The 16,153-nt window shown below is 37.3% G+C and overlaps 1 protein-coding gene across 1 annotated transcript; it reads right to left on the bottom strand.

The window, feature by feature from the left end:
• Positions 1–8,260: 8,260 nt before the first annotated feature.
• On the bottom strand, positions 8,261–9,352 carry LOC115758180 (cytochrome P450 CYP12A2-like). Its single transcript, XM_030698721.1, is given in 3 exon segments — positions 8,261–8,866; positions 8,928–9,126; positions 9,189–9,352. Coding segments are annotated over 3 exon segments (969 nt in total).
• Positions 9,353–16,153: the final 6,801 nt, after the last annotated feature.

A 16,153-nucleotide genomic window follows, 5' to 3' on the forward strand; every position in this document is an offset into this window, starting at 1 on the left:
GAAAATTTACTATTATATAGAAGCTAGCAATATCCTGCTTGCTATTAAAATAGTTGTAAACCCAAGCAGATTGTGGCCTGTAAAAGTGGCTGTCAACTTTAACATTAACTTATCGATCTCAGCGGCATTTTATCTAATATCTAGTCATTTTATCTATTAACCTAAACAGCCGCAAATAAAATAATGTTAGGGAATTCAATTACAATAAAATATTCTAGAAAATCATTTAAAAAACTTAATTTTTATATTCGATATGCACAAAACCTTATAGGCATGTAAGGACATACAGGGTAGCTTTCAGTACATCCCTGAACTGGCTTGCTTGTTTTTTTTTTCTTAACTGTGTGCCTGGCACTTTTATTTTTGTTAACTTTTACAAGTGGCTGCTGCTGCTGGTGGGCGTGGCGCAAGTTGTCAGTTGTTGCTGGCCGCCTACAAGTTAATTATGCGCCGTGCGCTTTGCTGCGTGCGTCGCCACTTCCGGTTTGCTTGACGCCACTTCCGATGCGTCAAGGAAATTAAAAATGGCGTTGAGGAAAAACTGAAACTGAAAATAAAAAGTAACTGTCAGCGTGGCCTGTTAATTAAACGCCGCAACAACAAGCCATAATGAGCAATGCTCAGCTCAGTTCAGTTCAGTTCGCAATCTACCAATGTTGCCGACACCCGCCATCCGCTTGGCCAACGTTCCATGCAATGTAGTCGCAATTTTCGTTTTTTTTTTTTTAATCAATTAAAAATGCCACTTAAATGCGCCGCGCGCCAACAAATATTTTCGTGTTGCACTGTGTTTCAGTTGTCGCCACTTGCCACCAGCTCTCCATCTCACTCCTTGCCGCACTTGCTGCAAGCAATTATCGAAAATTTAATTAAAGCGCCAAGTGTCACAAGAAGCGAGTGCGAGTGTGAGTATGTGTGTGTATAGCCCATATTAATGTTAACGCTTTAACGCATCATTAAGCAGCGCCAACGTTTGCTTGGTTTGGTCAGAGTTTATTGCCGTTAAGAGACAACGTTGCATGCAACATAAAAGTCAACAGATTGCCATGAGAAAATATTTAAGTGTATGTACACGAGCAACAATATCTGAAATAAACACAAGATTCAATCGATATCTGCGGCATTCTTTTATTCAAATATAATGTCGCTCTCTTCGCAAGCAACAAAATGCAGTTCATTTTGATAATAAATACTTAATTAATTGTGCCTTAAAACCATGAAGAATAAATGCAGCTTGCCGTATCGAAAAATGTTCTATGAAAAACACAATTAAATAAATATAAATTAATTTAAAACTTTTAATTTCGTTAATGGTAAAAACCAGATGATCTCAGTTCACATTTTTTTATATATATTGTATATGTGCAAAATCCTAATGTATGTAACAGGCAGAAGGAAGCATCTCAGACCCTATAAAGTATATATATTCTTGATCAGCACCAATAGCCGAGTCGATCTAGCCATGTCCGTTTGTCTGTCTGTATGTCTGTCTATCTGTCCGTCCGTCTGTCCGTATGTATGAACGCAAGGATATCAGAACCTATAAGAGTTAGAGACTTGAAATTTTAGATGTAGGTGCTCCTAGTTCCCGCGCAGATCGAGTTTGTTTCCGATAATCGATAACTTACTCCGTTTCAGAGCAATCGATACAAATCGATATCGATATCCTGCTTTTTGGGCAATTTCGAGTCTCCAAACTTGACATAAAGCTTCTAAAATAGAATATATATGTATATGCATTTGATGTTGTTAGAAGAGGGTTCAGGGTATCCCCTAGTCGGGAGCTCCCGACTAGAACCTCTCACTTGTTTATTATAATATTTTAGATTTATCATACACTAATTAATTTTTAAAGAATTGTTGAACTCATTGGACTAAATATTTTTATTGTTATTGAAAAAATGTATTTACTCATCAAACATCCAGTATGCATTGTTGACTAAAATCTGCATAAAAAATTGGCATGCCAAAATCTTGGCGATAAAATGCGCGCACGTTAAACCGTGTCTGTTAACTAAGTGAAATACCCAAAATGGGAAAGCTCGCACATTTCACACAATTCACACACTTGATTTGGCAGCGACTTAACAGAGGATGGCCCCGGGCCTGACCAATGGGGAGTCCAATGCACTAAATTGAAATGAAAGTTGTCGCCGTTGCTGCCGGGCGGCGCTTCAGGATTTGGCATGGGATGGGTTCCTGTTGCCGTTGTTGCTGTTGTTGACAAATGCAAAACCATTTGCCAAATAAATAAGCAGCTCAACGTAAATAAATATGCTTTCGCCACGCGCATTTACACTCAATAAAGATGCTGCCTTCGAGCTGATGATGGCAATGGGACAGGATGTGGGCATGTGGGTAGCGAGTAGTGCGAGAGTCAAAGGATAAGTCTGGCAATGCCAAGCATAAAAATTGTATTTTAATGCGCGCGCATAAATAACACAAACAGGACACAAGACACACGCACACACGCGCACACACAAGGATTCACACTTGGGGAGCGAGCGCCACAAGCTGCCATTTTATCAAATGCTGAATCCAAGCTGGAAGCCAAAGTCGCTGTCACTAATTTAGTAGGTTTCCGTGGCATCGCCGAAAAATCAACAGGAAACAAACATGGCAAAGTTGACGATGATGATGTTGATGCTGATGCTGATGCTGTCGATGTTGATGATGATGCTCATGCTGATGATGATGGCAATACCGTTTAGTGGCAGTGCCACGCGTCGCTGCACAGGCGGCGTTGACAACACCAGACGAAGAAAAAATTAAGGAGCTGCTAAATTTAATACGATGCTGCTCCAATACCCTTTCTGTAATACTCGTTCGTAGTTCAATAACTGCTTAAACCAAGCAAAATAATTGAGAGAGGCGTCGGAAGAGTATTTTTGAATCGATCTGATAATTAAACAATTTCGATAGACGACACCAATCGATACTTTTAAAAGCTTCAAATGTTTATATATCGATATTTTAATTTTATTTTTAAAGCTTCTGTAATTTCGTTAGTCGATTGCTGGCAACAAGAATGATATCGTTACCTCTTAATATTCTAAAAAAAGTAGTTTAGCAAACATAAAAACTGATTCATAAAGATTTAAGTAATCTTTTTAATAAATGAAGCCTATTTAAAGGCTTCCGGCTGATTCAAAACTGTCGATATTGCAATAAACTATCGACAGTAACAATTATCGATATCGATAGCATCGGTATCGCTTTACATCGCATTTTAATCAGAAAACATAATCCCTAAAAGTCTGGGAGCTACGTGAACACATACTTCGACAAACTGACTTTACCTTGCGCAAGGGTATACACAAAAAAATGATGGCATTGAATGGAATGGAGTAGAAAGTAAAACGGAACGATATGGGCGCCCAGCATCTTCATCATCTGGCGGCATATGTTGGCATTGGCGTTAGCGTTGGCGTTAGGTGCTCATCAATAAAATCATCGAGGTCATTAAGTGGATTAACTGCAGCCCATCAGAAGCATGTGGTGCCATGGCACAAAACGCAAAATGCCAAATACGCACACAGTCAACGAGCACACACACAGACACACACACACACACATAGATACTAACACTAAGAAATGGTCGTCATCTTTGGCTTTTGCTTTACACTTTGCACTTCATAACAGACAACAGCAAGGCACTGTGGAAATTGTCTTTTAATCTTTGCATAAAAATTAAGTTGGAAATATAATAATATTAAAAAATATTTATAGGCCAAATTAGCAAATTATGAACCTTTTATTATTAAATTAAAAGGATATTTAGTAGACTTTAACTGAAATCATTCTTTTTATGTTAAAATTTAAAAAACTTGAATATTTTGTACTTATTTGTTAAAAAAGGTTTAACTACTTACTTTCAAAGAAAGTAAAAAGCTGAGCTTTAAGCTCAGTGCCAGTGCGTGCTGTCAATGCTTTTGACATGTCTGAAAGCTTTAGTATAGTCTTTACATTCTTTTCTCAAACCAGAAAGCCTTGATGTGATTTTAAAGTTCTTTATAATCTTTAATGCTCTTTATACTAGTCTTGGTATGTCTTAAAGCATTTATATGCTTTATGCTTTATAGTTTTAATTTAGCAAAGATAAGATTTTAAAGTTATTTATTTATTTAAGAACATGTAGCTTCGCTGTGTCTTTGGTATGTTATTGAGCCTCATATGACCTATTGAAAAGCTTTAATTAGCTTTAATATCATCCAATGCGTACTACAGAGCTTTCATTAGATACCAAAGCTCTTTTTAGAGACTTTTTTAGTGTTGGGAAGTTGTAAAAGAATAAGCATGACTAGAAGAACGGATAAAACTGGCCTTGGCATTGTTGATTAAGAGAGTCAGTTAAGCCAAAAATTCTTCAAGAATTTTTAAACTTTATACCCATTGTACAAAAATCTCCGCACGTTTGTTCAGCATCTATCTATGTGCGTTTGAGAGTGTGTGGGAGTGTATGTGTGTGTGTTGGTGCTACTCAGTCAGCTTTTCTTGGAGCTGGACGAAAAGAAGCAGTCGAAAGAGGGCAGGACAACGGCAGCTTGTCTTGTCTTGGTTCCTGTTGTTATTGACATGTACGAATTAGGTTAAATTTATTTACTGTCAGTTCAGTGAACTGCAAATGGTTTTAGTTTATTAAATTTAGCCATGGGACCAGACTTGGCAATCTGTTTTAAGTTTGTTAAATGCCAAAAAATCAAGATTGAGATTAAGTTATCGATAGATGGATTCATTGAACTACATTTTGACGGCTGTCTTATTGCTATCTTTTTCGCTTCCTCTCGCTCTCTCTGTTTCTCTTTCTCTCTCCCACACTATATCTCTCTCTCTCTCTCTGTCTCTTCTACTTTTAATTTACACTGAAAAGCAGCTGAAAATTAATTTCAAAGCTGCCGCCGTGAGGGTAAAACTCAATTGCGGTTTGATTAATTGTGCTGTACATGAAACCCAGCATTCGCATTCACACTCACACACACACTCACACACTTACACTCACATTCATGCTCATACTCGAACTGGCACTCAAGTTGCATTAATCAGCACAGCGTTGAACGCTGCTCATTTATTTGCAAAAAGGCAAATGAGGAAACGAACATGAAAAAAAGATGGTTAACGTAAACGTGGATTTTTCAAAAACCACTTTAGCAAATCGCAGTCAAAGTTAAGCTGAGAGCGAAAACGTGAATAAAAATTAAGCAGCAGCAATAATTATTTTTGCTAATTCGAAGCTTAAATGCTCTTGCAAACATATAACTTTATTATAAAAAGCAAATCATCAAGCTGTTATAACTAAACCTTTTTAAGTAAATTCCATCCTTGATTGATTAAAGGCAAAGGATATTCTGATATATTGATGAGCTCTGATTTTGGTTTCTATTTAGGAAAAAAGGTTTTCTTTTAAATAATCATATTCAAGATCTTTGGTTTTTCGATTTAATTAAATATAATTTAACTTGTTTTCTTTAAACTTGTTATTTATGAGATTTTGTGATGTCTTTTTATATAACACTAGCGGGTAGTCCCCGGCCTTGCCCGTGACAAATTTTGTGCATGAAAATTTTAAGTCTAACTCCACTAACTTAAATTCTATTTTAAAATATGTTCTTCGAAGGAAGAACCAAATGTTGTAAACGATTTCCGCCCATGTTAGTCCTATGACGAGAATATGAAATCTGGAGCTCTGGAAGCATTTTTCTTTCCACAAAGCGTAACACATAAATTCCCACAAAAATCGTTGAAAATGATTTTGAAGCCGATTCGATGGTAAACATACCAGTCGCATACTGAAACATACACTGAAACTATACTATACTATTTGACCCACATTTCGACAAAGAAGGCATGGATTATCTTTGTATAAAATCTATAATGATGTTATTAACTAATTCTAATGTCACAATACATGGTTTTATATATATATCCGCTTAAAAACTAGTGAGTAGACTTAACATGGACATACCTATTAATGCTGATCAGTTGTTGATAGCCTTTAACCTGGCGCTCTGCTAGCTGTTGCCAAATTCCTGACTTAACATATATACCCTCTGCCAGTTAAAATAAAAACAAGAAGAAATTGCGTGCTTGGTGCCTTAAAAGCTTTGGCAAAAGTTTGTTAAGCAGCAGCGCAAAAAGCAATTGCTCTAGAAATCAATTAATTTGAAATTACGCATACGACATGTGTGCAAACAGCGCACACAAAATGAAGTTGCAGCAGCCGCTCTTTCACTTTCTGCTGGTTGAGTTTATTTTGTGTGCCAAATTGAATTTGTATTTTTTTTTTCGACTGCCATTTGGCGCTTTAAATGGGCCAAACGTGACGTTTCCATTTTAGCTGCGCACATATAGAAATTTTGATTTTATGTTTGAGTTTTATACCCTGTTATCAAAAAAAAAAAAAAATGGGTCGAGAAGTGTTGAATGAATTTTCTTGAAAGTATCCTTTAATGTTCGATTTTCTTTTTAAACTGAGGACAATTTAAATAATGATAAAGGTATTGTGCTTGGTTCAAAAAGAGGGCACCGAGAAGGATTACTTCGGCAAATTCGGCAAAGCTTGAATATTTTTTCCTTGATTATAAATAGAAGTTCATAAGAACATTTTATTCACACAGTATGTAAATATATTTTGGGCTACTCTAGAGCTATTTGCAGGGCATTTGCTAGTCAAGCACTGAAGTGTGGCGCATTTCTAATTATTTCACTAGTCGCAACGATTTATCAAAATGATATTTAAAGCAATAAACTGGCAAATCGATCAAATTAAAGTGAGTTTTGTTTTCGAATAATTAAATTGAATTTAAAGCTGAAGACATGCTGAAAACAATGCGGCAGAAGCTCAACTAATTGCTGATGCTGTTGCTGATGTTGCATTTCTGCATTAAAATATTTATATTTATATTTATATAGTGCTGCCACATGGCGTATGCGTTATTTGCGCCCGCATATGCTGCGTGTGAGTGTGTGTTGTGTCTGGGTGTGTGTATAATAAACAATATCCAGGAAGACAACAGCAGCGCTGGATTTATGTTGTCGTTTGAACGCAGTCACACAAACACACATACACACACACACATACATACACGCACACACACACATTCGCTCCATATGCTATATAAATATATACATAAGGCAACGCCATGCAGCAGATGCGCTGTATGGCCATCTGACCGCAACAAAGAGTCAGCTCACACACACACACACACACACACACACACACACACACACACACACACACACACACACACACACACACCATCCCCCACAAATATGCAAATGCCTGGCATAGAAAGAAAATGTTGCATACTTTTTAGAGCATTTCGCAACACCTTTGGGGCATGTAACTAACTGTGCAGCTCATCAAGTTATAATTACGTTGACCCCAGGCACAAGTCAGACAAAGGGCAAACGCATGAATTAAACAGAATAAAGGCTTTCTATGAGTGAGTGTGTGCGTGGCTTATTAATTTGTAGCTGAATAGCAAAAAAGAAAAAAAATAGACATAGCTGATCATGTGAATATTATTTTAATTTAAGCAGCTTCTTAGCTAGAAACTAAAATATGTAATTTATATATATATGTATATCAAATGTTCTATTAAAAAGATGAAGACTTTGAACAAGTTAACAATTTTGATAAATCGTGCGCAAGACTTAAGTGCTTGACTAGCAAATACCCTGTAAATAGCTCTAGAGTAGTCCAAATATATTCACATACTGTGTGGATAAAGTTTTCTTATGAACTTCTTTTTATACTGAAGATTTCCGCAAATGTGCAATGGATTCAAGCCTCCTAAAGCCTATAGATTATTCCGTATACATGTCCCATATATTTTTTAAAAATAATTAAAATTAAATGTTCAAAATAAATATAATGTTGCATACCAAAAATCTCAGCTATTTATATTCTAAATATATGTGATATTTAATAAAATTGTTGCGATCTTGGGCGTTGCTATACTTCTGTGGAATATACTCTCTCTAAGTTCCTGAGTTACCATAACTTACTCATATCAAAATGGAACTAGAAATTTGTTGCCATTTTGCACAGTGCAATGGAAAGTTCCACATTTATTATCACATTTTTATTTAATTGAATATATTATATTATTTTTTACTTATATTCCACTCGAACAGTCTTAGAACTCTTAGAATTTAAAAATGTGCAAACAGCTATAAAAACATTTTATTCTTATTATACTTTTGCGTACTGTCTTCCGTCAGACACAGGTTTATAAAAAGGCAATACTGAAACTCAAACTCAGTTCTTTAAATCGATCAACTTGAACTGCAGCGGAATGCGTGCCGTGGATAGCTGATAGGCAATGAAGGGCTTGTCAGCCGGATGATGGAACTCTACTTGAAAGTTTCTAAGCAAACGAGCGACACCCACTTCCAGCTCCATTTCGGCAATGCGACGACCTATGTAGCTGCGTGAACCAAAGCCAAATGGCAAATAGGCAAAGGGATGGCTGGACTAGGTGGCCATGGGACAGCCATTGGAGTCACTGGAGTCGTGTTGCTTTTCACGCAGCCAACGCTCGGGCATGAACTGGTCCGGTTGCGAGAAATGCTGCTCATTGCGGAACAGATTCAAATGGACCATGGCAATTTCACTGCCCGGTGGCACTGTGTAACCGCTGGGCACCAGTTCCTGCCGCTTGCTGCGCACATTGGCCGAGGTCAGTGGATAAAAGCGCAGCGTCTCCTTAATGCAGGCACGCAAATAGGGCAAATTCTTCATGGACTCAACCGTAAAAGGTGTATCCTTTGCTGGCAAAATTCCAAGAATTTCTGTGCGTAGTTTTTTCTGTTTATCGGGAAGCTGGGCGAGCGCCAGTAGTATAGCCGCAAAGGTGCTGGTTGTCTATAAATTAAAGAAATCTTACTATAGCTGTGTTAGTTTATTTAGAAGCTGTTGCACGCACTGTATCGACACCGGCGAACATCATGTCCAGCGCCATAATAACCGCATATTTGCGATTAATACCCAACAGTTTTTCCAGCACACTTTTCTCTGCATCGCTTTTCACCTCAGTCGATTTCTCAATGCGTTCCACCGCCTCCTGCACGTATTTGTCTGTTATCTCGAGTCCCTCGGGCCTCACGCAATTTGGGCGTCTTGAACTGATGCCAAAGTGAGGACTTTAAATCCAAATCCAAATTTTTTCGCTTATCGTTTTGCTTACCGCCTTATAAACTGTTGGTTAATGTTATCCAGGGGACCCAAATACAATCTGAAATTCTTGGGTTGTATTATAATTGGATTTACGGCAGAAGGCATTTTGGCCCAGGCCGTATCTTGCGACGGTACCAGACCCGACCACGCCAAAGTAATCAACACGATGCACATTGCGATGATAGTTTAGGAGTTCGAAGCCTTTGCGATGGGGCCAAACACCTTCGTGACAAAACACCATCTCTCCCTGAGATCTGCACCTTTGTACTTGCCACCTGGCAGTAAGCCCAAAGTCATGTTCAAGATATTCACGCTCGGCATATCCTTCAGCGTTGGGATTTGCTGCTGCAAGTAGCGACGCTTTATAAAAATTAATTATTATAAATTTATAACAAGACTAGATTAAATTAGAAGATAAAATGGACTAACATACGGTTTTGAAATTGATCTATATTTGGTATTATTTATTACTAAAACAAATATTTAGTTTTTAGCATCTATATAATGGAGGGGATGATGATAAGATCTAACACGTACATATATGCTAAAACTGGTTCAAGCCCGATTTTTCTACTTTTTTGTTCTCTGTAAACTGTATCTAAACCAGAGCCCAAACTAAACCATATCTTTGCAAATCAAATCCGAACCAAAGTTCAATAGGACTAATTTTCTATTATGTACGTATTATAATCAATTTCACAACTGTGGGAATTTATATATGACGAAACCATTAGTTTTTGCATTGGCATTTCTTAGTATTTTCTTGAAATATACTCAGATGCAAAAAAATTATTTGTGGTAGTTTTACAAATAGTGTTTTCTTAAAAAATGAACATATGTATATGTTTTTGTGTATGTTTATTGACCTCCAATTTTTTGCATTGACTACGTTTATATACATACATATGTATGTATGTATGTATGTATTCACACGCGTCTTGTTTGTTGTTCTTGTTGCGCGGCTTTGGCAATTGCGTTTTTTTTTCCGCAACTCGCCGCGTTAGCTGCTCGCCGTACACTGAATTCGCCTAGGTGCTGACCCTGCCAAATAAGAATCAAGCATAAGCGCAGCGTCTGACGCAATTAGCGGCACATTTATTGAAAAAAATCGAGAGCGTTGCTTGTATGTTATCGCGCTCAGCTGTTTGCCGGCAAGTGTTTGCTTGTGCGAGAGTCGGCTAGAAAATTGTGTGTGTGTGTGTGTGTGTGTGTGTGTGTGTGGGACAAGGTACGATCACCACGCTTACGTACTTGTCTCTCTCTCTCTCTCTCTCTCTTTATAATTCTTACACCACTTTATGTCGCGATCATTTACACTTGAAAGCTATCCAATTTATACTCGCTATATCATTCGCTCAGTTGGATAATGTTTGAGCTTTGCATGCGTACATACATAAATACATATGTATGCATATATATATATAAACACAATAACAAGACTTTAAGAAAAACATATAATTGTCTAGCTATACATTCTGTGTATTTATTTATTAATTTATATGAAAAGTTCTATATTTTCATAGAACATTTTCAGCTTTACGTGTTATTTAATATTATATTTTATCATATAGGAAATATTGCATTGCAATCAAAGCCTCATTAAATAACGTTACAGTTGGTAGTGCATTGTATTTTCCTACATATTGATATGCTTGTATATAGAGCTCGGAAAATGAACTTTAATTTGAGCTGTAAGTTAAAAGTTTCGCACTTGTCAACATTTTGCATTTTTAAAATAACAATTTCCCGGTCAGCAAACAAAATGTAGTCGCTGCTTCAAAATTATTTGCGCAACTGGAGCAAACAAATTATAACTAGAATGAATAATGTGAGCATAAGTGTGCAACTTGCAAATACCCTGTAAATGTGTGTCAATATATATGAGCTGGTATCTACATATGTATATGCTAACAAGATTTGTTGAGTTGTGTTTGACAAGTTCTTTTATCTGCGCTGGCTTGACTTTTTTTTTTAATAATAAACAACAAATAGGGACACACAAAAAGAGATAATCAGCTTAAGCAGCAGATATATTATCAACAGATGTTGCTAATGTTACCGACGCTCAAAGCTTCAACTTGTTGAGAATTACAACGCGTTTATTTGATAGGTATTGAGAGAGATTGCTACATCAATCCTCTTTAAACTCATCTTGTTTATGGCAGCTTGAGTTTTTGTGTGTATTTAAAATATAAATTTAACATTATTATTATATTATATTATTATTATTATTATTAAATTACTAATATATTTATTGATTCTAGTTTTTCTAAATATTTCTGGACAATGGGATACACTTAGGTCCACCTGTATTTCGATGCACTTATAGAATTGACAGACATAAATTTGTATATATCTATTAATTGCATAAGAAACTCTAGTTACATTTGCCCGTTACATACGTCATTTAAAATTTTGCACACCCCATTTGCCACTTTCTACCGGTACAGGATATTAACTATGCTGCCCCACTTTGCAAGCAAGTTTCTCAAGAAACACAATTTTTCCCGCTGCCAACTGCTTGAACAAATACGAAATTTCAGCTTGGCTTTAAATCACTTTTGGTCCTTTTGCCAGCTTTATGATTTATATGTATTTATGGTAAATGACATTTTAATAGACTCGAGAGCTAATTAAATTTGCATTTCAGCTGCGCAACGGGCTGCAGACAATAAAATTGCTCAAAATGTCGCCACGTGCGATATGTCAGCCACGTAACATATGAATAAATTATTTAACATTTCTGAGAAGCCGCCAAAAAAAAAAAAGAAATAATAAATAAAAAATGGGAAACTACAAGCAAAGTTGCCAAAAACTTTGCGCATTAGCCAAAAATGGCGGCTTGAACTTTGTCGTTGGCGGCAAATGTAATTTATCAGGGCGGAAATAAGTAAATCAAAAACAATTTAAAGCACGTTCTCTGTGGGGGCGGGACAGGAGCTGCCACTGCTGCTGCCATCATTAGCAGCATGGCTATGGAACCAAGGGCGGCAGGGGGTTGGGGGTGCGCAACTGTCAGGATATGCGAAAAGGAGCAGAATCAGGCGGCAGCTTTAACTTAATTAGCTCGTCTAAGCCAACTAGAAATGGGCTGGCATTGTCTGCAAAAGTCACGCAGTGTTCACAGCATACCAAAGCCCGATGGCCCCTCTGGCAAACTTGGCTAAAAGTTCAACAAACACACACACATACTCATACCAACACACCAACACACACACAAAGCTAATGAAATTTTGAAAATTTTCCAACACGCAGCCGACGAACCTCAAAAGCAATTAATCACCTGCATTAAAGCGCGTTAGGTGCCGACATCTGAAACTCAACTCTCACTCTGTATGTGTGCTGTGTTGGTGTGTGTGTGTGTGTCTGTGTACGTAATGATGTTTGCTGAAGGACTTGCCACCCTCGGTGAGTGGCCTGACAAAACTGAAATCCGCATCGCTTTCGCCTTCGCCTACGCTTTTGTACCCCGTTTCCCTTTAGCCCACAAAAAAGTTGAGTGCTTTGTGTTATTGTTTGCTCAGCAGCCAATTGTGTTTGCTTTTTGGTAGTTAATCCTATTAATTAGCCAACTGTGTGAGTATATGTATATATATATATCTAAAAAAGAAATCATCACGGGATTTCGGTTCGGTTTTCGTTCATCCCATCAAATTGATTAACAGGCAGCTCGGCTCAATGTTGAAAGCAAAACTTTTCTTGACAAGCGCAGAAAACTCTTAACAAAATATTCTGAAAATTAACAAAAGTTGCCTTAAAGCTAAGTCGTTGGCGTTTTAAGCATCACATTATATTTATATCTACTTCAATAGTTTATTGCAAATGAAAACAAATTTTTAAAGTTATAAAAAAATGTTGGTCTATATATTCAATTAACTAATAGCAGGGAAATATTTTAAATGAAAGCGATTCGCATTGCAGTTTTCGCAGCAAAGAATGCTTAATGCAAACGTTTAAGAATGCCGCACAGAGCAAAATTGATAAATCAAATGCCTAAGAGTCCGTTGGAAGAAAGTGGGAGAAAACTTAGCATTGAAATGGGTTATATTTTGGAAAGGATGGCTTATGAGAGAAAGAACAATTGATAAATTAAAAGAGAGAGGAGCAGAACAAAAAATGGACATAAAGAGAGACAGACCCTTAAGAATTGGGGAAAATCAAACAAAGCATAAAGCACGTGAAGCGCTTTTCTATCGGCTTCAACAACAGCTGTTTCCAGCTAATATAATTTGACTGGCATCTGAGTCGACCATCAAGAACAGATTATAACATGCAACTAGTCTTCGGCACATCAACATCAACACCAACACCAACGTCAGCGGAGACGAGAAGTAAAAGGCGAACGTCTCAAGCAAAAATGAGCCACCAAAAAAATAAACAACATAATTGCGTTTAATGTTTATTAACTTGGCCATCAAAGGCACTCACGCACACGGCAAAGGCGCCAGAGTAGAGGCAGCTTGCTGGCAGGAGCAGGCAGGATAGTACCTTGCCTTGTATGTTAAAACAAAATCCAATTAGCATTTTCTTTCCCTTTCTGTGGCTGCCTCTGCTGCTGCTGCTGCTCCATTTCACCGTTTTCCATTTAGTTTGATAAACGCGGGAGCATTTCAAATTAAATTACACGCAACTAATTTGTTTTTGTGATTTTCCACGCCAAGCATGTGTGTGCGTCATTATGCGCCCAAATTGCACAACACATGAATGTGTCTGTGTGTGTAAATAACATTGCCGCCTGTTAAATCAACAGCTAACCACGACAAAAATAACTGAGCAAACGTTGAATTTTTAATATTTGTACTTTCCACGAAAGGATAAAAGACGCTTTAGAAAATGAAAATTTCAGATATACATCTCATGTTGGCTTTCTGTTTGCCCGGCAACAAAAGAACAATTGTGGCAAGAAATTGCATTAAAATACAAAACAACATGGCTGCTTAGAAAGTCATGAAACTTGTCACAAATAACAAACAGAGGCAGCTAAAAAACGATTCAAGGCAGGCTCAAAACTGAGTTATCTATTTTTATATTGGATTATAACAGCTTTAAATCGGACTAAAAACAGTTAAGGCTTAAAATTGATTTGACACAGTTTTAAAGCGGGCTTGAAGGGAAAATTTCAATTAAAATCGTATATTCATAATTTCAATAGAATATATTTTAAATAAGAATATATTGTAAATACAAACAATATCTTGTCACTAGATAGTTATTATATCACTCACTTTCTCAGCACAATCTCGCCTTGTTTCATGTGTCAACTGATTTTCAAATAATTATTTACTTATTTACAATAGACAAAACTAAAATGTAATTTATGTTAAGCGAATGCCTAGCGAATTGGAATGAATAAATGCAATCTTCCGGTGCAAATGCTAGCCACAAGCTGTCAACTCTTTCAGTTCTCTTCGTTTTTTTTTTTTTTTGAATGTGCTTCGAGCGGAGACATTTAACAGAATTAGCATTAAATGTGCATAAATAATGTCACATTACGGCAAATAATTACAACTGTCAGCTTATATATGTGTGTATGTATTTCTTTTCGGGCGCCCGAGCAGGGACTCGACTGCTGATGATGACTTAGCTGGGAAATGCTATACTCTGATAATTATGGCATGCAAAACTGTGCCGTTAGTGTGCACAAAACGCTGGCCAAACACTCTGTAACCCAATATAAATGCCATTTATCATGGTGCGTAGAGCGTGGTGCGTGGTGCGTGTTAGCCGCAAGCTTTGCCTAGGGGCCACTGCCAGTGGCAGTGGGCGTGGCGCTGAGCGAGTCTATGTGGTGACTGTTGCTAATAAATTATAGTCCTGAGCTGGCGGGCTGGACATGTGCCGCACGCGAAGAGCGGCAGAAGGGGTTTGGGGCACCAAGGACTAGTCGTTGCCTGTCGTTGACAGTTTTAAATTACAAACGTTGGCATTTGGTTTCGCTTTGGTTCATCTGGTTTGGTCTTTGCCAGGCTAATTAAGCCAAACATTTGGCAATTGCAACTGTGTTCTTGTCATAACTTTGGCTGCTTATTAGCTTTTTAATTGGCTCGGCTTTGGGGCCCAAAAAATGTAACGAGAACCTTTGACCCCCCCATTCGACCACAACAAATGGCGCATCAAAATCAAATTTGTTATTTATTGAGTGTCGTCTCTTAAAGCCCAAAGCCGGCCCTCTGACACATTTATTTATTTATTCGCACACCAAGTGTGTCCCCGTCACCGTCACCGTCCCCGTCCCAGTTCCTGCCTTAACCTGGTCTCATTTTTCACAGCTCGTCCATTGAATTGCGCCAATTATGCGTTGACAGCCTCAAGCTAGTACAAGGCCTGGGCAGGATTGGGCGTTTTTTTTTGGCGGCTCTCTAAGTGGAAGAACATGTGCGCGCACAATTGGCCCATTGTATGTGGGGTTGGCCAAAAGCAGGCTTTCTTTTCTTTCTTGCTTTCTATTTTTGTTGTTGTGCGCGGCAAGCTGCCAGCTTCTACTTACTATAATCTGTGGCAATTGGAGAGGTCCATAATGACATTGGTTTGTTTGCCAAATACTTTACCTAAACGGGGACAAGATGTTGCTCAAGTGTAGGCCGATAAAGAACTTCAATGAAGCTGTGAAAATATAAAGGAAATAAAGAAATAATAGATAGGGATTTTATATTCTATCAGTTTAATATGTTCGAGAACATGCTGGACACTTTCAAAAGCTGTTGCTTAAGACTTGACTTCAAGTATATATTTAAATATTTTTTAGTATATAAATATTTTTTAGGTATTTTTGAATGTTTAAATATTGCAACCAATTGGAAAATAATAATAATTATTATTATTATACCTCATGAAATTGGGCAATAATAATTTATGAAATTTAAAGACAATAATCATGTATATAGTGTACATGTTTTTTACATCTTCCATTTATGTCGGGAGCTAGAGCACGAAACGTACTGCTTAATGTTCTTACAACTAGATCAAGTACCTCAT

Source organism: Drosophila novamexicana, unplaced genomic scaffold (assembly GCF_003285875.2).
Source record: "Drosophila novamexicana strain 15010-1031.04,08,12 unplaced genomic scaffold, DnovRS2.1 tig00000137-arrow-arrow-pilon, whole genome shotgun sequence".
In the NCBI taxonomy this organism is placed as follows: domain Eukaryota; kingdom Metazoa; phylum Arthropoda; class Insecta; order Diptera; family Drosophilidae; genus Drosophila; species Drosophila novamexicana.